A 25,946-nucleotide genomic window follows, 5' to 3' on the forward strand; every position below is an offset into this window, starting at 1 on the left:
TATCAGTTCAATATGTTGTAGATTTACTTGGAATCCTTGGAATTTGTACATAGTATAGTCACATGGGAAGTACTTTGAAAAGAAATATTTTTGAGGTCTAGTGAGCTAAGGTCAACCATTCAACAAACATTTAATAAGCATTTGCTCTGTGCTGAGCCAGTGGTTTTCCACTGGGAGAGGTGGCTTAGTTCTTACGAAGGAGTTTGGAAATTTGCTGGGTTGTGTTTTGTTATCATAATGATTAGTTGGGATGCTACTGGCATTTGGTATAGAAGGGTCAGAGGTCCTAACTGCCTTACACTGTGCAGGACAGTCGCCTACGAGAATGATCCTACATAACTCCCCTCTCCCCACATCTGTCGAGAGAACATTTATGTAGGTGAACAAGCTGTTTATGACTACCTGAGCCTAAAACCCGATTATGCTTTTCATATAAACACAAAGATGTGTGTGTGTGTGTGTGTGTGTGTGTGTGTGTGTGTGTGTTTTCTTGGCATGGATTTAGTATACAATGATTTTTTCCAGGAAAATTGTAAATTGAATTGTAAATGTAACTTAAGGGAAAATGTACTTCGCTCTTTTTGGAATCAAAAGTTATTTTCCCTCACATAAAGTCTTGTCACTGATGGAGCCCTGCATGGGGTCTTTGAGTCACAGAAAGCCCACCTGTATCTGTCTGAATTTATTCTCCCAACCTACATCCAGATTCCATACATCAGGGTAAGCAAAGGATTATTTTCTGTGTCTTCTGGTGGTATTATGTGTAAAATCATTCCTGTTGTTCCATTGGATCACCTGTGAACATTTTTCCTTACATTACAGCTTGGGTATTATGTTGAGTTGAGATTGTGTTTGTGTATGTGTCTGTGTTTTAAAAAGGATGTGTTTATAAATTCCATTTCAAGAAAACCAAGGGAGCATTATGGCTCATTGGCTTGAGCCATAGGGTTGAGGGCCATTAGATTATGCAGCAGGGCAACTTGTAGATAAGTCAGCAGCCGAGGAAAGACCTAGATGCTAGGCAAATGCAGAGGAGACTTTGCAGAAGCCAGAGGATCACCCCCTACCCTGTTCCATAGGAACAAATGTACTGGCCAAGAGTATGACTGGGGAGGCTGTTTTGCTAGGGCTTAGCTGGGTGGAGTGGTGGGCAAAGGGAGTCAAGAAGGCGAAAGCATAGCTTTTGCAAATGGCTCAAGCTTGGGGGGCAGTAGGGCTGGGGGCTGGAGTAGAGAGCTAAACCTAAGGGGCAGACAGAGTCATGTGGAGGATGCAACAGGCCATGCTTGTGTTTTATTTTATTGTGTTTTATTCTTGCTTGTGTTTTATTATTGGTAGCACTGGAGAGCTACCAAGAGGCTTATGGGTTGGGAGGAGGCTTTCTCATTAGAAACAAGTGGTTGTCATAGCCATGAACCTGAACTGGGCTGGAGCAGGGCAAGGGGGTCTGAGCCAGGGAGAGACCTGTGCTAAGACCCTGGCACTTGGGACAGTAGGTGAAGCTGTGTCAGACCCAGGCTTCAGTCCCAGGTAATCTAACCCCAGTTCTGTGTTCTCAAACACTCGCCTGGATTACCTGAGAGGCTGGGGTGTGTGTGAAGGTGCACGCCACATGGAGAGAGTTTCGGCACATGATAGCTCCTGAACAGTGAATATGAGAAATGAGGTCATGTGACATGTCCAGCAAGGAGAGGAGCCCAGGCCTCACTTCTGGAATTGCGTTGACTCTTTTCATGTCCCTGCCCCAATTAAGTGTGTGTGTGGAGGGGTGGGGGTTGCTTATTTATTTTGCATGTCAAATAAAACTTACCTGTTGCTTTCAGTGTATTTGGCACACCTCTCATTTCGTTTTGAAAATCTGAGTAACCACAACAGACTCTGAAGAAACTGAGTAATCCTGCCGAGCTACAGATTTCATCTGGAGTGCTATTTAAAAACACTTGCCGGTGCCAAGTGGGGGAAAGCATTCTTCACGATTTACCCTAACAACAACAAAAATATTTAGATTTATCCACCACTGATGAGCATAATACTGGTTTTTAAATGACGGCCTTGCCCAATTTCTGTGCCCTTTATATTTGAAAAATAATAATGCAGTTACTAAAACACTAGTATAAGAAATTTGGAAAATAGGGGAGTGTTAGTCCCCCCCCCCACACACACACATTATCTGTGCTATTTTAATGTATTTCCTTTAAATCTTATTTTTGGCGGTGCCTGGGTGGCTCAGTGAATTAAGCATCTGGCTTGAGCTCAGGTCATGATCTCAGGGTCCTGGGATTGAGCCCCCCATCTGGCTCCCTGCTCAGCGGGGAGCCTGCTTCTCCCTCTTCCACTCCCCCTGCTTGTGTTCCCTCTCTCACTTTTTCTGTCAAATGAATAAATTTTTTAAAATGTTTTAAAAAAATCCTTAATTTTAGATACATGTGTGTTCATATGTGTATAATGTGTTTTATGTTACACACATAAAGATATATTATAGTGTATACAGATAGTCCAGAAATCCAATAAAGTGAGATATGAGAGCAATATTTTGAACCATCCTTCCCCTCAATTTCTAACTTAGTACCCAACTACCTACTCAGTATGATATTAGATGCCTTTACTTAGTTGTCTTGAAGGTATCTCTCCATAAACAGATCAGTACCAAGCCTTGTATTCTCCCCACCCATGCCTCTCTTCCCGGTCTCCCCCATCCCAGTAACGAGTTCCACTGTCCGTCTTGTTGCACAAGCCAGCAGCCTAGATTTTCTCCTTCCTGCACCCCCCCACGTGGAGTCCATCCTAGGTTCCTCCCCTTCCCTGCACCCGCCATGTGGAGTCTATCCTTGATGCTCCCCTTCCCACACCCCCTCACATGGAGTCCTTCTGCAAGTTCTTTGATCTCTGTTGCCTGAATAGACTTGTCTGCATTCACTTCTCTCTGCCTCTGCTGCGACCACCTCCTTCCAACTGCCATCATTCTCCGCCTGGTCTGCTCCACTAGCCATCTTGCTTCTCTAGAGTCTGCTCTCCCAGTGAACAGAATAGATCACTTTTTAAAAAAAATTCTCCCGTTAAAAATTCCTCTGTGGCCTCCTACTGTATTCAGGAAACAACCCAAATTCTTCTCCATGGTACATAAGGCCTTTAGGATCTGGCTTTTGCCTATCTTTCCAAATTCATCTCAGGCCATAGGATGTCCTTACACTACCTCACTGTGCTCCAGTCACCTAAAAGACACTAAAAGAGCTAAAAGTTCTTCCCAGCCTTGCAGCTTTTCCCTGTGGGAAGCTCCCCTCTTCCCTTTGGGCATGCAAACTCCAAATGCCACAGATATCCCTTTAATTTAATTTAATTTAATTGATTTATTTGAAAGACAGAGAGTGAGCGAGCATGAGCAGGGAGAAGGGACAGAGGGAGAAGGAGAAACAGACTCCCTGCTGAGCAAGGAGCCCAGTGTGGGGCTTGATCTCAGGACCCTGGGATCAAGACCTGAGCTAAAGGCAGGCACCTAACCCACTGAGCCACCCAGGCACCCCATATGGATGTCACTTTTAATGCCACTTAAGGAGCCATCTCAGACCACTCTAAGAAAAGTAGACTCACTTATACTCAGCACATTTTACAGTTAGAGAGAGAGAGATTGTGTGTGTGTGTGCGTGTGTGTGTGTTTACACATGTGTGATCCCACCAGATTCTAAGCTCCATGAGGCAGTGACCATATTTGTCTTATTTATGTAATAACCAGTCAGGAAGTATTTGATGAATGAACGAATGCTACCTTCTTGAACCAACTCATGAAATTCTCTTGCTGCTGGGCTGAGGAGCATGGAATTGAGAGTCAAGAAGTGGCTAGGTGTCATCTGTTCTCTTGGAGGCTCTTGTGCAGAAGAGGCCTTTTCTCCCTTTGCAATACCCTTGTTTTTCTCCAAATCCTGTTTGTCTGGGACTCAAAGCAAAGTCAGTGGTCAGCTCCCAGCCCTGCACTGGAGGTTGGTGCCATGCTTAATAAATCAATGTAGATATTAGAGGTTGCATGGCAATACTGCAGTGCCTCCCTTGAAAGGAGGCAATATAATATTCCAATATAATATTGGAAGAGGGATAGTTTTTACTTCTGCAGCCAAAGGTGGCATGAACGGGGTGTGCTAGGGAATGCAGTAAAGAGAAGGAGCATATAGACCAAGTCTCTCCCACATTGGCATTGCCAAAGACACACAGTGGCATAGTGGTTGAAGAAAGCATCCAGGACAGAAACCAGATGGTATAAGAACAGTTTATCTTGGGAAGAAGCAAATCCTATCAAGGTCTTTCCTAGTAGCATGAATGTTCAAAGCCTGAAAACTTCTTACTATGTCTTGTTGTTGTAATGCCAGTTTATTAAGACCATTGATTAAGATCCCCAAACAGTGCAGAACCTATGATCAGTGAAGTCCCTGCCTGGTATAAACTGCTTTTACTGAAGGAAATTATGTGACATATGATTCAATAGACCACTTCTAGCCGACTGCCTCTTCCCTTACCTTGTTCGCTTGCCTTATCTAACACTGTGTCTGCATCAAGTTACGTCCTTAATGAGGCCATTTGCCCTGCATACACCATGAGATTATGTCTTAGATTAATACATTTTCTGCTTTCTGAACTATCCCTGAGATGGCAGCTTCTTCAGCTGTGGAAAGAATTTGCCATTTAGCAGAGGAGGACCTTTATAGCTTGTCACAGCTTTCAATCATAGCTTTCGCTTTTGATTCTTTAACAGTGGCACATGGGAGCAGGAACATTTTGCATAACCACTTAGCTCAACCTTCCAAGTCGCCTCTGAAAGGAGCGAGGAGCAGTTTACGCTGGCATGATAGGAAAGAACACTCTGTACTGGTGTTAATAATATCTGCATATAGTTTGCATAACTGAAATCCACAATCATCTTCCCTCCTGCTTTATTGCAATATATTTGACATGTAACACACAGTAATACCTATAATAGCTTCATCTTAGTTTTGCTCCAAAATTACTTTTCTCTCATCACTGTCCCTTATAAGTAATGTGTACCAACATTGATTTGATTTTCACTTCTTGCTTCTTTCCTTTGTCTTTTTTTTTTTTTCCCTACAAACATGAATTGAACCCCCATTCTCTATCCATGCTCTGTCTCTGGTGGTCCAGAGAACAAAAAATGACGGCTGAAGGTTTTTCTGAATTGCAGAAAAACACAAGACCTCAGATGGAGAGAAAGCATGGTGAATCTCAAGGAGGGTAAAGAAAATAAATCTACAACTGGAGTGACTGTAGCGTAGTGACAGTGTACCCAAAATAAGGAGAAAGTCTTAAAAGCCAAGAGAAAAGACAGATGAGTGACTGTCCAGCTTATATGTCTCAGCAGCAGCACTCGACCCTATACCTATCATTCAAAGAGGAGGCTGACGTAAAGACCTTTTCAGACATACAGAGAGTGGCAGAATTTTCTACCTCAGACTCGAACTGAAAGAATGACTAACAGTCAGGCTTTAGCAAGAAGGAGATTGAACCAAGAGTAGGTTATCCCAGTACAGAACAGTGGTGCCTCAGAGAGATTGAGCTCATTAATAATCATCTAAACAAAATGGCTGCCTCTGTCTGAGGATTTGAGGACCAACAAGATGTTTTTCCAACTGAATGTGTAGCTACTTAGACTTTGTGCGGGGGTTTGGAATTCTTCTGTGTGATGGATGATTTTCACTTCAGGCAAGGGTCTGGAATTCAAGCCATCCATGATCATCTTAAAATTATAGGTGACATAGTTTGTGTATGTGTAATTTTTCTGCAGACAGGATTCATGGCTTTCATCAGACATTTTAAGGGGCTTAGAACCTGAGCAAGCTTAAGGACTACTGGATCAAGATATTGTCCCTGTCAAAATGAAATTACATTGGTACCTGCCCCGAAGTTGAGGAACGATGATCTGAATTTGAATATTGGATCTCTGTGGCACTCTTGAGACCTCAGACGAATGATATTTCTTCTCCTTGTCGTTCATCCGCGCAGTGCACAACCTGTGTGACTGTTCATGGGTACAGTGTATCTTACCAATCACAGTGAGGATTTGATTATAGCTCTTAGGATTTCTGAAGGGAGTCACTATTGAGCTCTCAGAAGAAATAAAGCTTATAAGTGACCAATTTGGGGGATATAATGATAGGTTTAGTGCTGCTGTTTTGTTCAAGGAGAGCGTGTTTTATGTAACACATTGTCCAGGTATGTGGGATGGGGAGGGGTGTTGTGTTTAATCACTCTCTCTCCAGGAGATTTGATACTAAAACAACAATTAATTGGTGACCGTGCATAACTTGTGTTTTTGTAATACAGCCATAATGTATGCTAGAAATGTGCATTTTATATGTAATTTTACTTCCACTTCTCTGCTTCTTCAGTAGTTACTTTTTGAGTGCCAGTGTCAGGCCATTTACTGCACGAATAAGGCCATGGGTATAAGGTTGAATATGGTGATGCTGTCCCTGAGGATTACTTCGAATCAGGAGGGCAGGCCTGCCTAATCCTCAGTCCCAGCCAGCCTAAGACCCAGTCAGGTCCAGGGGAAGCCGCGTTCCTGAGAGTCTGCCACATGGGGATCAGCTGCGGGTGTGACTCAGAACAGTGTGCATGCTTGGAGGACAGCAGCAGACTGTCCCGAACCACACAAACATTTAGGCTGTAGCTCAGGCACGGGCCTCCTCAGACAGCACAAACATCAAAACGCTTGTTTTCCGTGTATAGTGATGACCCTAAAAGCATAGTCTGCTTCTGAAGCCGTTAACGGTCTTCCTCCGAAGCCCAGGCGGGGCCTCCTTGTGCCTCCACAGCACTGCAGGGGCAGGGATGAAACACCCTAGCCCTGGGACAGGGGCTTCCTGTCCTGCTGGGAAGGAGACCATCTGCAGTTCCATTTCCTTTCTGAAGACATGGATGTCCCTTGGAGGGCCCCGGCAGTGGTTTGTCAAATGTTTACCAAAGGCACGGAGAAAGTTAATATGCCTCTTAAGATGGGCCCGGATTTCCTACTTCGTTGGTGGCATCTCCCTTTTTTTGTGTGTCATGTTGAGGAATTCTCCGTTTGGAGCAGATCATAGTCTCTTCTGTTTTAACAGAAGAACACCCATATACAGCTTAAATATAGGGATAAGGACAGCTAGGGTTTTGAAATGGGACTTCTGTGAAAATTTGGAACGTTGGGTGATAATGTAGTCTGGTCTCTGGACGGCTAGGTTTCCATCCCTGGTTATTTGCAATTACATTAGGACAATTAGATTCTAACTCAAACTTCTGCAGACTCATTTAGAGAGATAAGAAATTCATTTCACTGTATTGTACTCTAAATTGTAAATGAGGCTCAGGAATGATTGTTTAATAGGCTGGAGTTTTAAATTGAAATTTTCTCCCATGTTATTTTACATCTATATGATTCACCACAAAGATTGGTTTAAAAACGTTGATGCCATTTTATTCTTTTCAGTTAAATCGAGGTTACTATTTAAAAAAAAAAAAAAGCAGTATTCTGGCTGATTTTTTTTGTATCCCTCAAATTATCACTTTCTTTGCCATTCCTAGAACTATTTGAAGAGTTTATTACAACCTAAATATAGAGTAAAGTAAGCACAATTTTATTTATTTATTTATTTTTTGGGAAAAGTTGAAGAAGAGCACAGTTCATGCTATCCTTCCCTGAAAAATGGGAACCTGAGCATCTGATCCTGTGTTTCTATTATCAGGTTATACATACTATGAGGTAAACCTATGTGATGAAAGGAATAGCTCTCTTGAAGGAATGACCGTGTATGTGAAGCGTGTATGTGCCTATGCGTGGAAGCACACACACTGTCACTTGCCGCGTGTGTGGACTTTTGCAAGAGCTTTCCTGGGCAACAGTGGGTTTGAACTGTCCGATGGAACAAACAGCAGTGCCTTCCTGTCCATAGACAGCTGCCTCTCGTCTTTTGTCCGAAGTGTTCTGTTGTCTATTCTTTTCCAACTGGTCTTTTTGCTAGCTCTACAACAGGAACAATGACTTGCCGCTGTCTTACTCGTGCTTCTCCAGGGCCTTTGCTGCAGGGGGAGGGGAAGGGTGTTGGCTCTGATTCTAGGTCTCCTGGGCTGGGTGTGGGGGGTGGGTGGTGTCCTCTTTATCAGGCCCCAAACTCCATCCCTGCCCTGTCTCCCTAGGTTCTTTAAGTTGAAGATGTAGTGGGTTTAACTTGCCTTCAGTCCTGGGACACTTGGATCATTCATTCAGCCCATATTCGAGTGTCCCGTGCCAGGCGCAGCCCAAGGAGCGTGCAGCACATATGTGAAAGCTGCAGAATTCACTGTGCCCCAGGAGTTTACATCAGCTCCTTAATAACTTTCAGTTGCTCCCACTTCTGGAGTGAGGGTCATTTCTGAAAGCTGTGGAAGTATTCATGCACTTGACCTTTTTTGTTTTTGCTTTTAGTCCCTAATGTAGCATAACAGATGAGTAAGAAGACATCATTGCTACCCTCAGGGAATTTGTGAGAGACACAGACTGGCAACGTGTAAGCGTGTCCCGACCCAGCAGGCCGCAGACAGGCTATAGGAAATGCAGAAGCAGTGACTGGGGGAAGGTGGAAGGAAAGAGGGACATATCTTTGTGGCAGGGGTGTCTGCCATTCAGCTCCCCTTGTGGTCACCTGTGAGCATGGAGGGGGTCTGGCCATGGAGCAAGGAGATGGGCTACATAGGACATGAGAGTGTGAGAAAGGGATGAGCAAGGCCAAGTGCCCAGAGACCTCGACTATAAGCAGACGGGTCACTAAGTGTTCCTGGTTGGCGGTGACATGACATCCTCACTGTTCTGGAACAGCTGATAGCAGAGTGTGGGATGCACTGATAGCAAGAGTTGGGGGCAGGGAGCTGGCGAGATGATTTTCTTTCATTTATCCTTTGTCTCATTTAACAAAGACTTAGCTGGGGCTTGCTTGAATCGCCAAGTTTAGATGCTACTTTAAGAGAAATGGAACCAATTTAATGCCCCAGCTCATCTTTCAGGCTAGAAGTTTATAGTTTAGTTTCTTTTCGCTGAGTGACGGAAAGGTGCACATGAAGACAACCTCAGGGAAACGAGTGTGGACAACCCAGTGTCTCTGCTCTGCTGGGTTTCTCGTGCTCTTTGCCTCACTTGTCAGTGGTGGGTAAAAACGCAGCCGTCTGCTCTGCTCCACGGATAGCTGATGGGCCTCACAGTGGCTGGATAATTCAAGATGTAATTCAGAGAAAACTAGTTTCATATATGTTTTGGGATAAGAGCCACAGAGAAAAACTGGAAGAACCAGAGTGGGTTGTCTTGACCAAAGGCTTCCAGGGCTCTGAAGGAGCCAGCCTGCTTCTCTTGGTCAAGCAAGGAGATTACATCTTAAATACATGGTGGTTGTTAGTTGTTGTACCTTTCTTTCTTTTCTTTCTTTTTTTCTTTTTTTAAGGTAGGAAACGTTCTTTGGACAGAGTTAAATGCTGCTCAGCATAAAGGACGTGCTGCAGAATAAAGCCTGTAGACTGTGACAAATTAACATACCCTGGACTAATGTGAATACAGATTGTAGCTACTCAGAGGCAGAACAAACACTCACAAAGGGTCTCCTTCTCTCCTAGGACTTCCTTTGCTGGGCATCTGGCCGGGATTCTTGTTGGACTGATGTACACTCATGGGCCTCTGAAGAAAATCATGAAAAAATGTGCAGGTACCAAACAAAACACCTTTGGCCTGACAACACATTGGAAGTTCATCTTAATTTTAACGGAAACAGGGGCAATCCCAGGTTTCCCTGTGGTTCCTCTTAGGAATTCACTCATAGGCTCTTTTTAAACCAAGAGCAAAACAGCTGGTGCTGTTCCTAACACTGCGCCAAAGAAGGGGTGGCAGACCCAAACTGTAAACCCGAAGCTTTCTTAGGAGACATAGCAGAATGTTTCCCTTCAGCAGTAACGGTACTCACAGAACACTGAGATTTTCTTGAAAATGCAGAGAACTTAAGTGGGTTTAAAATAATGTGTTCTTGGGTCACCTGGGTGGCTCAGTGGGTTAAGCCTCTGCCTTCCACTCAGGTCATGATCTCAGGGTCCCGAGATCGAGCCCCGCATCGGGCTCTCTGCTCGGCGGGGAGCCTGCTTGCTTCTCTCACTCTCTCTGCCTGCCTCTCTGTCTACTTGTGATCTCTGTCAAATAAATAAATAAAATCTTTTAATAAATAAATAAAATAATGCATTCTTCTGTGGCATTCCACGGATTAATGTATGTGCAAGGCAGAGGTAAAAAAGAAAAGGAAATCTGAACTGAAGTCAAGGCCAGGATTTGAAAGAAGTCCGAGTGAGCGTTAGGTTCCTGGAGGGCAAGATGCATATCCGAGTCTGCTGTCCTTGAAGCAGGGCTCCCGCTTTTACAGGTTTTGCTGTTGGTTGTTTGGTGTTTTGTTTGGCTTTTTTCCCTCTCAAACTGATGCTCAATGAAAATACTTTATTTAGAAATACATGAATTTTTTTTAGCCCTCTTAATTTAAAATGCTATACTGGCTTTGACTTATAGGAAAGCTATTTTGCAAACACTTGTTTTATAGACCATATGAGTTCCAATATTTCATCTTTTATTCATGGGAAATCTTCTGAGACTATTTTACCTTTCCTTGAACCATAAATAATTTGTTTGAACAGTTTGTGCCGATGACTGGTATTCTTGAGAACCATATAATATTCATGATATTAGAAAGCTTTCTAGGCACTGTGCTGCCGTCTTTATTAGTGGCTGTGTTCACTTTCAGATGATTTTTACAGGCTGTGTTGCATCTAAACACATTCCCATTTTCCTGCGTTTGCTTATTACTGCGTTTTCAACGTGTGTGTTTGGAGGAGGCAGCGGGAACTGCATTTATTGAAAATGTCCAGTCCCATTATATTTTTGATACAACTTAATTATGGAAATCTAGTAATGAGCTTTGTTGCCCAAATGCTCACAGTATGAATAAAGGAAAAGAAATGATTCTTGGGAGTTTAATGTTTTCTTTCATTTTCTATGTTTGTATGAAGTTGAAGTGGTTTGTAAAGCTTTTGCAGACATTTTACCAGAATTTAGGAAAGTATTTTGATTTTAAAGAGGATTTTTCCCCACAATTATACCATTTACACTCTTAGCTTTCCTCCTAAAACCTTGCCTGTCTTCTGTGGAGACTTACTTTTTACACCGTGTCATTTTCAAAGTAATCCAATAGAAAATTAGATGTGAGAAGTTGAAACAAACACTCACTGCTATTTACAAATATCTTGCAATCTCTCTGCTTGCCGTCCCCTTCCCTAGCCGCCACCCCCCCCCCCGCCCCCGGAAGCTGGAGAAAGTTCTAGAGTGACCTGAGAGTTGAGGTGACACAGGAACCCTGTGGAAAAGAGCTAAGTGTATGAAGCTGCTGTCTGACAGGTGCTGGAGAGAAACAGCATCACACAAGAGGGTGTGCCTCTTGCTCTCCACTGTCAGTCTCTCCCTTCAGGGCTGAATTGACCTTTGGTCCTACTGCCCTTTTAGGGATGGAGGAAGACCAGTAAGAACCAAGGCTCCCCTAGCAGTCTTGCTAGGGGCAAGTCCTCTGGATAGCCAGAGCATCTCTCCTGGGACAGGGGCCTTCAAGGCCCTCAGTACCTTGAAAGGCAAAGACCCTCTTAAGTCAACAGGAACCTCTTAGGCACTGCAGAAAGAATTGAAGGGTTTCAAGGTTCCCCACATTCTGTTCCCATAGGGCTCGCCCCAAACAAAAGGGAGTTTATTTTAACAGTTGTTTAGAAATCATTTGAAATGACCTTGGGTTTGTTTTAAAGAACCTCCTAATTGTTGGAAGGATCATCAGTTACTTTTGGTGTTTAGGGCCATTGGTTGATGGGTCTGTTTTTATGCCAGTACCATGCTGTTGGATTACTAAGGTTTTGTAATACAGATTGAGGTAGGGAAGAGTTAGCGTGGCTGCTATCAGCAGGAGAAGAGATAACAAGCATTGGTAAGGTTTTGGAGAAAAGGAAACCCTTGTGTACTGTTGGTGATAATGTAAATTGATACAGCCCTTGTGGGACATAGTATGGAGGTTCCTCAAAGAATTAGAATTACCTTATGAAACAGCAGTCCCACTTCTGAGTATATATCTAAAGGGAAATGAAATCAGTGTCTCAAGATGTTCACACTCTCATGTTTGTTATAACATTATTCACAATAGTCCAGAGATATGAAAGTCCATCAGATAAATGAATAAAGAAGATGTGGAGAGTGTGTGTGTGTGCGTGCATGTGCATTTGTGTGTGTGTGTGTATAGTGGACTTATTCAGCTATAAAAATGAAAGAAATCCTATTGTTTGTGACAAAATGGATGAAGCCAGAAAACATCATGCTAAGTGAAATAAGTCATAGAAAGACAGATACCATATGATCTCACTTAAATATGGAATCTAAAAAAGGTGAGCTCATGGAATCAGTATAACAGTGGTTGCCAGGGCCGGGGACATAGGAGAGATGGGGAGATGTTGGTCAAAGGGTACAAACTTCTAGTTATAAGATGAATAAATTATGGGGCTCTAATATACAGTGTGGTGACTACAGTTAATAATATGGTCTTGTATACTTGAAATTTACTGGGAATAGATCTTATGTTTACATGTGCACAGTATGGTAACTATGTGAGGTAATAAGTGTATTAATTAACTTGACTGCTGTAATCATTTCATATGTATGTGTATATCACAGCATTGTGTGATATAATTTAAAATTATATCACACTTTAAGATGTTTAAGAATTTTAAGAAAATTTGTGTTACACAACCTGAATGCATGCAATTTTTTATTTGTCAGGCAGACCTCAGTAAAGCTGGAGTGGGGAATTTCTTACGGCCACAGTTAAATGTTTGTTTCCCTTCATGTAGGCATTTTTTCTTCCAATATGCATTATCCCGGACAGCAGTACCACGTTAATAATTCAGGTAAGTACTTTGTTTCGCTTAATACATTTTATCTTCAAAAATCAGAGTGTTTGCCACCATCGAACTGCTGAGGGGTAATCCAGGTATGGTGTCTCAGGTCCTCTGCACGTGTGTACTTGGGTCACTAACATGCCTGAAAGCTAGAGGGAGCCAGAGCCCAGGAAGCGTATTTGGGTGACCTGGTAGAGAGGCCAAGGAAGGAGGGAACACTGGCCTGCAAATACTGATGATTGGAATGAGCTCTCTCAGACATGATAAGATTCAGACTAGACCCAGGCCCCTTGCTTCCCAGTCTGCAAGCCCAGACTGTCTGCTGAGTGCTGGAAGTCAGGTTTTCATCTACGATTCTCTGCATTCTACCCCACCTACACATTCAGGAAGAATCAACGCCTAACCTCTGAGGCTAAGATAGGCATTCCTCTGGTAGTTAATACCATGTGACTTAAAGAAGACAACGTATTTTTTTCTAGATGTCCTTGAAAATATGTTGAAGGGGCTTCCTGTCCAAGCATCTGCCCTGTTTTAGACGAAGGCCCTTAACATGCTGGGGAGGCTGCCTGGCAGTTCCCAGGGTCAGTTCCAGCAGACACGTGTTAGAGAACCCATAGGCTATGGAAGTCTGGATGTCTTTTATAGTCATTCCACTGGAGAACTGTTGGAGCCCTCTGGTGCTTTCTTTTAAGTCCTTTAAGGTGGGTCTAAAGTAACTTTTATTCTAGGGTTAATTCTGTGCTACTACTGAGGTATTACTTTTCTGGGATCTCTCCTGAATGGTCTTTGGTCAGCAAGGGCTCTCTGTTCTGGTTGGTTCTAAAGCTAAGATATCCCAGCCCTGCCTGAGCTCCTGGAATCATTCAACTTGTAGCTCTTCATCATTCTTTGCCCTGGTCCCATAGCATTTCACTCACACATGCTTGGCTTAATAATTCAGCAAAATCTCCAGGCGACCCATGCAGATTTTCTGAAGGTCTTAGTTTTCTCCTTTGCTATTCTCTGTCCTGCAAATTTCAGCTCTGCTCTCAGAGCCTGTTGCACCTGCTTGTGTCCCCTGTGCATACACCATAGTCAAGAAAGTACTTGAAAGGACAAGTACTTGAAGTACAAGAAAATACCTCCAGACCCCTTTTCCTTTCTCTCAAGGTTCAGAATCTTGCATTGCCTGTGACACAATGTCTGAAAACATTCGTTTCCTATCTGTTCTCCAGTTTTCTACCTGGCTATGGCGGAAGAGCTAGTCCAGTCCCAGTTACTCCTTCTGGCAGAAGTCCAGTTGCGTAGCATGAGCGCGACACACGCAGTGTTCAGCCCGAGAGGGAGGAGAGGAGGGTGGCAGTTCCTGGAGGTTATTCAGAGGAAGTGGAGGGCAAGGTCTTGAATGAATCAGTAGAAGTCAAGGGAAGCAGTGGGGGAGCAAAGGGCTTTTCAGGCTTTTATTAAAGGGCCTGTAGGAGATTATCCAGAATGTGTGGGAGTGCCACTGAAGGGTTTAATCAGTGGAGTGATACTACTGGAGTTACATTCAAACTCTGTTTTTGATGTAGTTATAAAGGCTTGGATCATGATTATTAACCCTGGCTATATATATGGAAGGTTTTTATATATATGAGGAGGTTCTTTTTTTTTTTTTTTTTAAATATATCCATAGCTTGAATTCATCCCAGACCAATTAAATCAGAATGAAGATAGAGACAGGGACTTGGGCTTTTTTTTTTTTTTTCCCCTAAAGCTTCCCAGGTAATTTTAATGAGATCAAGAACAAAAATCATAGGCCTAGATGATGGGGTTTAACGAGACTTGGGGGCCACAGAAGTGAGTACTGTTGATGCCTCAAGAAAAGCCGCACTTCGAGGCTTTTGCCTCTGCTACTTTGGATGATGAAAACACTAGAAACGTTATCTGGGTGCAGGAGAGGAACAGTTGCTGGACAACGCCAGCTCACCTAGAGAGAAGGGTAATGATTAGTTATTGACGAAGCTTTAAATATACTCATTTGGAAGAGCATCTGTTCCTTTTGGTTGTCAGTCCTGGACACCAGCTTACACTGACTTAAGTGTAAATCTATGTGACTAGGAAGAGGTGGGTTGGACAGGAAGACCATACTGGTTCTCTCTCCCATTGTGATTTCCCACTTTTTACTCACTTGATTCTCTCCACTCCTCATGGAATAGGGCCCCTAACACCTGGCAGTTGGTAGAGGATAAAAGACTTCTCGCCTGGTTAATTTCTTAAATCCCTGAAAGTAACAGAAATGTTCCTCTGGACAAAGAGAATAAGAACATATCCATGCACAGACATACCTTAACCTGTCGTAGATTCCCCAGTCCTAACGTCTTGTGTGATCTCTGCGAAACCGAAGTTTGGAAATGTGAAATCATTTGGCTAATGTCACACAAATAGTGATAAAACTGGGACTGAAAATGCAACTCACTGATTCCTAGCCTCTTCTTTTTCTGTATTAAGGGATCGGAGATGGCCGTTCTCCTGATTTATCCTTACAAAATAGGGCAGTTCCCCTTATCATCTCCCCCCCCCAACTTTTTTGGCATTTATTTAAAAAAAAAAAAAGGGGGGGAAAAGGGAAAACCTCCTTTCCTGCTTCATATGGAAGAGGCATAAGCCTACCAGACACAGACCACAGGATGAAAGGCCAAAATAAAAACCCCTTTTACCTTTCTCTCTTAGCCCCTGTAAGATTACAGTATGGATATTCCTTCCTCCGAAGTGACTGGATTTCTTCAAAAGCAGAGCTGTGTAAGGGCCGGGTGACCGTGCTAATGGTCATCTAGGGAACTTGTATGAGAGCCTATGGATCTCTTACAAGTAATGATTTATTCTTAATATGGCCATCCTTAGCTGGAAGAGTCTTTATAGGTCAAAGAACCTCATGAATGTTTAAAAAGCTGTTACCAATTTTTCTAATCTTGGTGGTGTTTCTTAATCTCTTTTGCCATGAAATCCTGGTATGTGTATAAGGAACAGATGGAGTAGTTAATAGAATAATGATAACCAGAATTTCTTTTACTACAGAGCCAAAATATATAGCTACAAAAGAATATTAAACTGCTATTCATCACAGGATATAATTTAAACTTATTTATCTTAAGTGTTTGATTGTTGGGTTTTCCAGCCGTGTTTATTATGAAGATTTAAAAATATCTGATTGAGACAGCAGAACAGCTGAAGACTTTTTTTTGTCCTAGGAGACCTGCTCTTACTATAATAGATATTGGTAGGAGTTTTGGTCTTCTTGATGATTTATGACTGATGATATAGAATGTTTAGCCACACTAGTCTTTTGGACTTAACACACTGAAGCTTTCCCTTTTATCCCCCCTATGTTTTGTCTGACAAGTACCAAATTAGGTTTTATAATATTCAGATGTTTAGAGTTGTAGACCTTGTTTCATTAAGGCTGTGCTGGGCTTTTTTTTTTTTTTTTTTTTAATAAGGGCAATGTTTTTCTGTGTCCAGAAAATATTGCCTCAAATTGTAGCAAATTTACCTGGCAGTTGAAGCTCTGTGGGTGTGTAGTATTTCTGGTATCTGTATAGATGGGTATTCAGAGCTTTGCAGTTATTCTGGGTTTTGAATGAGCTGGTCATTTTTGAGGGTGGATAGGTAGAAGTGCTGCTTAGACCTTCTAGGAAGGATGACTTTCCACGGGGGTTTAAAAGTGGTAATGGGTCATATGGGAAAGTGCCCAATATGCTTTTTTGTGTAGCAATAAAATAATTGTCACTCTTAGGGAATTGGGCAGCCTCTCTGTTCAGGGATTGCTGAAGCATACCATGGTATTTAGCAACTTATCCGTAAGTATTCTGTTATGTTTCGGAATGGGTGCCCCTTTCTTTTGTTCTTTGTGAAGTACACATAATGATTGTATTTTACCCATTTGCCCTTATATGAAAGGTTTATTGTTGTTGTTGTTTTGGTGGGAAATCTAGAAAACAATATTTGTAGCAATGTCATGTTCTTTACTCTTAGGACATAAAACTTGCTGGTAGGTGTTCCCCAACATAACAGTGGGAGCTAAATGTTTTTTTTCATGGTTTGTTGAGTAAGAGACCAATTTGAGGAAGGTGGTCTATTTTTAAATTTGAATCCAGATCCAACTTCAGTCCTATACTATTGCGAGGATTTTAGAAATTTACTTATATCCTTTCCCTGTTCTAAATATCATGATGTTAATATTCTAACATGGGGGAAACAGGAGAGAGAATGTGAAAGTTGGCTTATTGGAGGTATTTAGTAAATTCCCACCAAGTTTTTGCTACTTTAGGAGCAAGGCTTGTCAGAATCAGTCCCCCAAATCCTGAACAATTTTATTTAATGTTTATTTAAATCATTCACTTTGTGACTGTCAAGGACATTGTAAAATATTACCAAGAAGGAAGGGTGTTGTAATAATCAGTAAAAACTGGGCTCTGAATAGACTGCTGTTGAAAGAAGATGTGCAAATGACCAATAAACGTATGAGAAGATGCTCAATATCATTAGTCATCCAAACCATAATGAGATTCCACTTAAACCTACTAAGGTGGCTGTAATTACAAAGGTAGTAAATGGAGAAATCTGAACCCATTACCGTAGCTTTGTGGAAATGTACAATGGTACAACTTTGGAAAACATTCTGGCAGTTCCAAATGGCTAAACAAAGAAGTTCCCTATGACCCAGGAAACCCACTCATGGGTATGGACCCAAGAGAAATGAAACACATGTCCATATAAAAACTTGTCCATGAAGGTTTATAGCAGTGTTATTCCCAAGAGTCAAAAGGTCGAAATAACCCCAAATGTCTGTCAATTGATGGATGTGATATAATCATGCCTGGAATATTATTTGGCCACAAAAAGGAATGAAGTACTAATTCATGCTACAACATGGACCAACCTTAAAAAATATTATGCAAAATGAAATAAGCCAGACACAAAACACCACATGTTCTATGATTCCATTTCTGTAATTGTCCAGAATAGGCATAGCTATAGAGACAGAAAGTAGATGAGTGGTTACTTAGGGCTGGGAGGGATGGGGCATGATAGCTAAATGGTATCGTTTTCTTTTTGGGGGTGATGAAAATGTTCCAACACTGATTGTGGTGATGGCAGATCTCTATAAATATATATGAAAAGCCATTGAGCTGTACACTTTAAAATGGTGGATTAAATAGTATGTCAGTTGTATCTCATTAAGGCCACTATAAAACATAATCAATAGACACATATAACGTGACAAATACTGTGTAAATGTATATAGTTACATTAGATTATCATCTGAAACTAGATCAGTGTGTTTTATTATCATTTCATTGTTTATATGAAAATACTTTTGGGGTGCCTGAAGATTTTTAATGGAAATAGTTAAACTGTTTCCTTTTTAATCTTGCATTTATTTATAACCAGCACAAAGTAAACTTTAAAATAGCCTCAGGACCAATTATCAAATATTCTGAATATGAAATCTTAACTAACCAGATTCTGCCCTACAGTGTTCTTTTTTTTTTTGGCTTGATTGTGTGTGTGTGTGTGTGTGTGTGTGTGTGGTTTTTTCCCCCTGTAGTCTTAAAGAAATAAGAAATTTAAACTCAGGTGTGCACTCAGTTGATGATATGGAGACCTATGACACAGGACTCAAAGTAAAGGGTAGGAAAGTTCATCAACAACAAAAAGCACATTAATTAAACATTTGCAGACTCATCCCCAAAGGGTATGATAATGAAGGAAAGAAAGAGTAAAGTTAAGCAGACTCTTACAACTCTTTCATTACACGAAAATTAGATTGGTAATCTTTTGGGGGGAAAATTCTCTTCCAAACAAATTACATTAAAGTGGGCAATTAAAGAAGATATAAGGAATAAACTCAAACCAACTTAAAAAGATTGATGAAAACACCTTGCAAAAGTGAACTCTGCTCTGTAATTGACCGTCATTAATGGGATATGTAAGTCTGATATTTAAAGCAGTCTTTAATGAGCAGGTTGTTTCTTCTCTCATTTTATCTAGCAACCAATTTCTTGAAAGTGCTGTTAATAGAAACTGTGTTCTTTGACATAAAATTGTAATTATAGAGACATCGCCTTGTATATCAATGTAATTATTACTGTCCAAAGCATCACACCCAGCACAGAAATCCCGTGGTCTCTGCATTAAATGTTAGTCTGCCTTTCATTGTGTGCATCCGCAAGACAGGAAGGCTTTATCAACTCTCATTTCAACCATTGCCTTCACTCCAGTTAGGACTTCACAGGGAAGTCACTCCAAGTGTTGTATAGCTCTGAGTCCACTCCAGATGAAAATAGCTCATACCAGCCCTCTCCGGTACCCCTCGGACTTTGTAAATTCAGATCTTGTTCCTCTTCAGCATGTAAGGACTCACACACGCATGTGCAGTTTCATGCTGGGCGCTGTGGGTACAACAGTAATGAGACCGTAACTGCCCATGCTCATGGAGGACTTTTCCGTTTGTCATCTTTCCTTATTTTGAGGGTTATTACTGTACTCAAAATGATCATATAGATTATTGTCTTTGCTTACAAATAGGAAGAATGGAAAGAGTGGTACGTGGCTGTGTTCTATAACCTTTTTCTTGTGCCTGTAGGCTACTCCAGATATCAGGATTCTTACCAGTATGGATGGCCAGCCTACTCTGAAGAAATACCCAGGAACTATGATGCTTACAAAACTATAACCTTTTTCTTGTGCCTGTAGGCTACTCCAGATATCAGGATTCTTACCAGTATGGATGGGCAGCCTACTCTGAAGAAACACCCAGGAACTATGATGCCTACACAGCAGGACTGAGTGAGGAGGAACAACTGGAGAGAGCATTAAGAGCCAGCCTCTGGGACCGAGGTAGGAATGTTGCGCCCTTCACTTAATTTAAAGCATACCTCACATGGTGAGATGGTCTGAAAAAAGGACTATTTGTAGCAAATTAAACTTGAAATAGTTTATAAAAAGGATATGTAGATGAAAAAAAAATGTGTGCAGATTGTGATTACCGAGAATGGGGTGTGATACCATATTCCCAGCAACCTAAGCTAGTAAGGTGCCAGACTATGTAGGTATTGTTAAAGTTGGTCTTTTTATAGGCCCGCGGCGCTCCTCAGTGCCTTGGTGTTACAGTTAAGAAACCTAAAAAAGACTGAGGGATGTGAAAAAAGGTTTACTTTGGATTTCATATCTACAAAGCAGGCTGTATGTCACTGTATATATCAAAGTGTCGCCCACAGACCTTCCCCAAAGTCATGTGGACAGCTTGGTAAGAATTCAAATTTAGGGTTCTACTCCAGACCTGCTGAACCAATCTCTTTGGGGGCAGATCTTAAGAATTTGTATTTTCAACAGGCCTTCCAGAAGATTCTTTTATGGATTGATGTATGAAAACCACTGCATTTATCATGCCACTTTTGTGTGGGTTTGACTTGCTACTGTTATTATAGTGACAAAAAACCATCTGTTCATTCAGTAAGCATTTACGAAAGTCTTGACTATGTTTTGCGGTCTGCGTTGGGTACCCTAGGGAATACAGAGAGGTAAAAGATGTACTCTCCCTTGAAAAGTTCACAGTCTCAGGTAGAGGAGATGCCTGCGAGAGGCCACAAGGGACAGATGACCATAGTATCAGGTGCTCGGGTGAGAGTGCTCAGCTAAGAGAGGCTCAGGCTAAGTGCTAGATGCAGGCAGGAGGGGCGAGCTCTCCCTTCACTAGGCCTGCCAGACTCTCACAGAGGACTGGGACCTTCAGGAATGTGTCAGATTTACAGAGATGTGGGCAGGAGTCAGTACCACACAGACAGGGAAGTAAGGGGGCCGTCAGCCAGCCCCCATTTTGGAACAGGGCCTTAAGAGAAGAAGGGGAAGAAGAGTGGAAAGCGAGGCTACAGCCTGATCACAGAGGTCATAGAAACAAGGAGGCCAGGTGGAGAAGGGACCCGCTAAGTGCTGGAAGTGCCAGTGGAGTCCTGTGTGTGGTTGTGACATGATCAGAGCTGTGCTTTAGGAGTCTGGTGTCGGTCATTCCACAAACAAGGATTGGGCACCTATCTGGGATCCCGGGCATGGCGCTAGATGCTAGGGATGAGTGCATTATGACCACGAGGCTTCCCACTTTGAAGAACACAGTCAACACCAGCAGCGTGCATGGAGGTAGCATGATGGCGGCCGTCTGAACAAGAAACCAAAGTCCAAATGAAGGGGGGTGGGGGGAGGGCCGGGGAATGGAGCGGAAGAGAGAAGTCAGTATTCCTTTGGTAATGAGTATCAGACTTGTGTGCAAGTCATCTGTTACTATCTAACACATCACCCTGACATGGCTAAAACCAATAAACATTTCTTCTTGCTCTTGAGCATATCTGGCAGCTGACCAAGCTCACGGGATCTTGGGCTGGCCCTCGTGCTAAGGCGTCTGCAGTGGGTCACTTGGAGCTGGCTGCCTGGGGTGACCCCACTGACTTGCCTGAGTGACTGTCTTTGGAGGCGGTGGTGGAAATGAGGTCACACACCCCACCTGGTCCACCAGGCTGGTGAGGGTCATCTGCCAGGCTTCTGCCCCAGGGTTCCAGGGGAGTAGAACCAGCAAGGCTTGTGCTAGTGCCCCACCAGTGCCGCTATATTTTGCCACTGCCACAAGTCACCGCCCAGACGCATGGGATTTAGTAACAGACTCCGCTTCTTCATGGCAGGAGTTGCAAAGTCGCATTGCAAAGATCATAAATACAAGGAAAGGTAGAGAATTAGGGCCATGCTCATCATCATTTTATTGCATATACTCGATGGTTTAGCCTCTCGATCACAAGCAGCATGCCTTAGCCTTTCTAGAGTTGGGGGTAGGGCCCCAGAGCCTGTACTAAAATAAATTTTCATGGTTTTATTCCTATGCACACAGGAGTTTAATCACCATTAGGCAAGGCAGGAAATCTGGGACAAGTAAGGTTGGAGTGAAGCTACTGATTATGGACTTTGTACCAGACATCGTTTAGGAACACAGACTCACAGTGGGAGAGAATATTTTGAGGTGCTGTGACTATTGTGAATCTTATTATTGTGGTGGGTACAAAACTCTGTATTTGTCAGAACCCACATACCTGTACATCACAAAGATGGAATTTTCCTATCCAGAAATTTTCAAGAGGTAAATAAGAATTGATAAGGTACCTAATGAAATAACTGGTGGTCCTGCAAAGACCATCAAGGACTACAAAAAGCATCACTTAGAAGGTTCCTGAGAGGCAGGACAGTGATGACGTGTCATGTCATGGTAGAAATACTAAGAACAAAGGGAGAGATGGAGAGATGGAGAGATTGGGCAGTCAAACACCTGAGTGCCGCTCTCAAGCTCAACGATGTTATCCATGAGGCAGCCTGTTGGGTGTCTCCCAGTATGATGTGGTATGAGGAGCACAGTATCATGTTCTTGCTGTGACATCTTCTCACTACAAGTATTTAACCTAACTCCAAGTCTTCCAGTGTAAGCATCAATATACAGGAGCTGTGTGGGATAGAGGAACAGGCTGAGTAACACCATCGAGAAATAATCAGATAAAACCTGGGATTTCTGCAATTCAATGAGAGTGGTCTCCTGGTTGGGGGGGGGAGGTCCATGTCAAAAAGAAAAAAAAGAAACAGGGTGTGGTTTTGTATTAAAAGGAAATAACAAACATAACATGAAAAGCTTGAAAAACTGACTACAAAACCTTTTTTTATAAAACGGGAATTTTGTATTTGGGCTAGATATTAGAAGTTGTTAGGGAAGTAATCAGACTTCTTGGATGTGATAATGGTATTGTGGATAAGTAGCAGAATGGCCCTTATTCTTGCGACGTACACGCTAAAGTATTTAGAAGCAAAATAATGTGATGTCTGCAACCTGCTTTGGAAGGTCAGCCGAAACGACCCTGTCCTCTCTCTCCCCATCCCTCCACATGTACTGCATTCAAATAAATTTGGAAAACACTGCCAGACTATGAATATAGCAAACTATACCCCATTAAAAACCCAGAATGGCACTGGTATTCTGATGATTCTAATTAGTTCTGCAGTTAGGAGACCAGTTTATTAAATTAATGTTTTCTAAGAGCCTATGGAACTAGTTCCAAGAAAACTGACCTGAGGAGACTTCGTGAAGTGCATTATACAGTAACAGGTAGCAGCAAAGGAATTAGCTTTATAAATTGTTTATATTATTAACTTTAGTTTTATTTTCTTTGAAACACTTTGTGATTTCCTTCTTAACAACAAGAAACCAAAGAGATATTGTTTTAAAAGCCTTAATACTTTTTTGCCTTTGTTTCCCTATGGAGAACAATACTTGGTTTGAGTTTTATTTTATAAAATTCTGACCATATGTACATACTATTTTGTACCTTACTTAGTTTCATTCAGTGTTATGTTGTAATCAGATTTTCCTACCACTGAATGTTTGGAACATACAGATCCTCCATGTATTATCTTCGATTTATACTTAAGTATGTTTTTTGGAGGGGAAAGTATGCTATTTGTAAATAGTAATTAAAAAAAAAGTACGTTGAGATTATTTTTTTCCTCTTCTTTAGTCTGTTGACATATGGAATTATTTTGATTTTCAAAGGCATTCCCAGGATAAGGCCCACCTGATTGTGCCAATTTATGGCCCACCATGGTGAAAATGCCCCGTGCCCCCAAAACAGACCTGTATTCTTCTCTGGTTGGGTAGAATATTCCTTATACTTTAATTAGATTGCCTTAGTCTAGCGCACCTGGTCTTCCAGTTCCTTCTGATTATCTACTGTTCTGTTGCATACTGCGTTTTGAATTAAACAAACTGCTCTCAGTAATACCAAAGCATATTGTTGCTGTGGTTACCCTCTGTACACCAAACACTTTCAGAGCCCTCCAGTGTTACCTTGTTTTTTAGGGTGGGGTGGAGGCTGATAGGCTGATGAGGTTTACTCAGTGTCTGCTTGACCTTGGATTTCAGCCCTTCCACGGTGCTGCAGCTTGGGTAGACTCTCCCTCTGCTTCATGCCTCTCTCCTGGGCTACCCTGCTGCTGCTTCTCACTCTGGGCTTTGCAGTCAAGGGGCAGGAGGCAAATGAGGTATGCTCTGATTAGGCCTTGATCTTAGTTACTGGATGCCTCACTTGGAGGAGGTGTGGCCTCCAAGGTGTTCCTGGTCCTCCCCGAGGTTTAGAGATCCCTGTTTATTTCCCTTTCTCCTTTCCTAAGCTGCACTGGTTTTCACCATTTCTGTTAGGGAAACAGTGGCTTTTGCCTTTCTTCTGGGCACTGGACATTTTTTGTTAACCAGGAAAGAGAAGAAGGATCTGGGCAGCCTATTTTACAAACCTTTCCGGCAAGGGCTGCTGTTCTTTCTCCTAGGACTGAACCAGGAAGGACAGAGGATGCTTTCTGGGCATGCTCACCCATCCCTTTTGGGAGGACTCTGCCCACAGGAGGTTCTGAGAAGAGCCTAAAAGTACGTGTGAATTCTCCTCTATCATAGTCCCAGTATACTTTGTGATATATGTTCTCTGAATACATCCTGTGTTCTCTTGCTAGTTCACACTCAGCCTTAGCAATTTGTTCATAGTTTTGGCTAAATTCTTTGTATTAGTGTCCACTGGAGTCTGAACTAGGTGAGCAAGTGCTCTGGTACCTTTTCAGACCTCTGTCTAGTTAGTTGTCCAGGTGTTTGAGCTCCGTGATGGGTTGAGAAAAAGTCATTAATTTGCAGATTGTCTTGCATTTATGTTTATCACAAGAGTGATGCTCTTCCTAGCTTTCTACACCCCAGAGGGAAGCTGGAAACTTTCCTTGTTCTTCATCGGGGTTTGAATCTGTTATTCTTAGTACATTTATTTACTACTTTTTTTTTTTTTTTTAAGTAAAGAAGATCTTTCCCTCATGAAGTAGGTAGAATTGATAGCCCTTTTTAAACAGCCTCGATAAATGCTTTATTTTTTCTCTTTGATTTTCAGTTTTCAGAGTAAGATGTTAGCGTAATAGAGTTATACTGAGATTTACAAGGGCCCACTAATAGAAATTCATTTGGTAGAATGCCAGTCCACCAAGAAACCTCCAGCACCAATTAATTTCAGACTGTTCTTTAGTTAAATACATTGGAGAAGTGTATTAAAGAATCGAGGTAGCACCTTTTTTAGTTCAGAACTTGCTGTTGTCAATATCCTCACGGTAACTGGCCGTACAGGTCCAGAGGCTCATGCAGGGACTAGTAATACCAAAGTAACCTTTGTAGAAGAAGTCTCAAAATCCCTATGATTTCAAGGAACATGGATGTTTACTACTATCAACAGAAATCTTGTCTTGTTCTGTTGGCAGTCTCCGCTCTTATAAGCAAGTCCAAGAGGCAGCTGATACCACAATAATAGAAAAATTTTGGAAAAGAGCCATCTCTTTCTTTGAGTCAAAAGGCAGATGCCAAGTAGGAACATTAGCTCATTGCATTTTCCTCTCTCCCCTCCCCCACATCCTTCCATGTATAATTTGTGCCTTTTTTTTTTTTTAATAGCCTGCCACCAAGTTCAGCTGGTGGCTGGGTACAAAGCTGTGTCCTTTTCAACTCCTCTCTGCCAGCCTGGAGCATGTGAACTGGTTAAAGCTGGAAATCCTTACTGGCAAGTGGCGTAACTTGTGCTCCTTTTCTTCGACTCTTCTGCAAGGCAAATGGCCACAGTCACACTTTGGCTCTCTCGTGAAAATCGAGCAGATCTGTCATCTCCCCACCACACACACACTGTACAGTTGGGGTTGCTGGTTAGCCATATGTGAAACTATGGTGGAATATATTACAAAGGTCTTGGCTTCAGAATGAAACTGGTTGCTGCTTTGTCTCTCCGTCTTTGGATGTGAAATTACCAGGGAAGCCATTTTGGAAAAAAAAAATATTTAGGTTCCAAATTAATATCTAGTGCTTTTGTTGTTAACAGATGATTTGACAGGATCTTTGAATCTTGTTTAGAAGCATCATGTGTTTG

At 42.1% G+C, this 25,946-nt stretch overlaps 1 protein-coding gene across 5 annotated transcripts in view; it reads left to right on the plus strand.

Moving 5' to 3' along the window:
- RHBDD1 (rhomboid domain containing 1) overlaps positions 1–25,946 on the plus strand; it is a 124,604-nt gene that overhangs the window by 53,004 nt on the left and 45,654 nt on the right. For all 5 annotated transcript variants that reach the window (XM_004776589.3, XM_004776592.3, XM_004776593.3 and 2 more), the window contains exons 4-6: positions 9,619–9,707; positions 12,916–12,972; positions 19,681–19,824. In XM_004776589.3, the coding sequence (XP_004776646.1) occupies positions 9,619–9,707; positions 12,916–12,972; positions 19,681–19,824 (290 nt within the window). The remainder of the gene's footprint in view (positions 1–9,618; positions 9,708–12,915; positions 12,973–19,680; positions 19,825–25,946) is intronic.

The sequence above is a fragment of the Mustela putorius genome, unplaced genomic scaffold (assembly GCF_011764305.1).
Source record: "Mustela putorius furo isolate JIRA1106 unplaced genomic scaffold, ASM1176430v1.1 tig00000275_pilon_pilon_pilon, whole genome shotgun sequence".
NCBI lineage: Eukaryota > Metazoa > Chordata > Mammalia > Carnivora > Mustelidae > Mustela > Mustela putorius.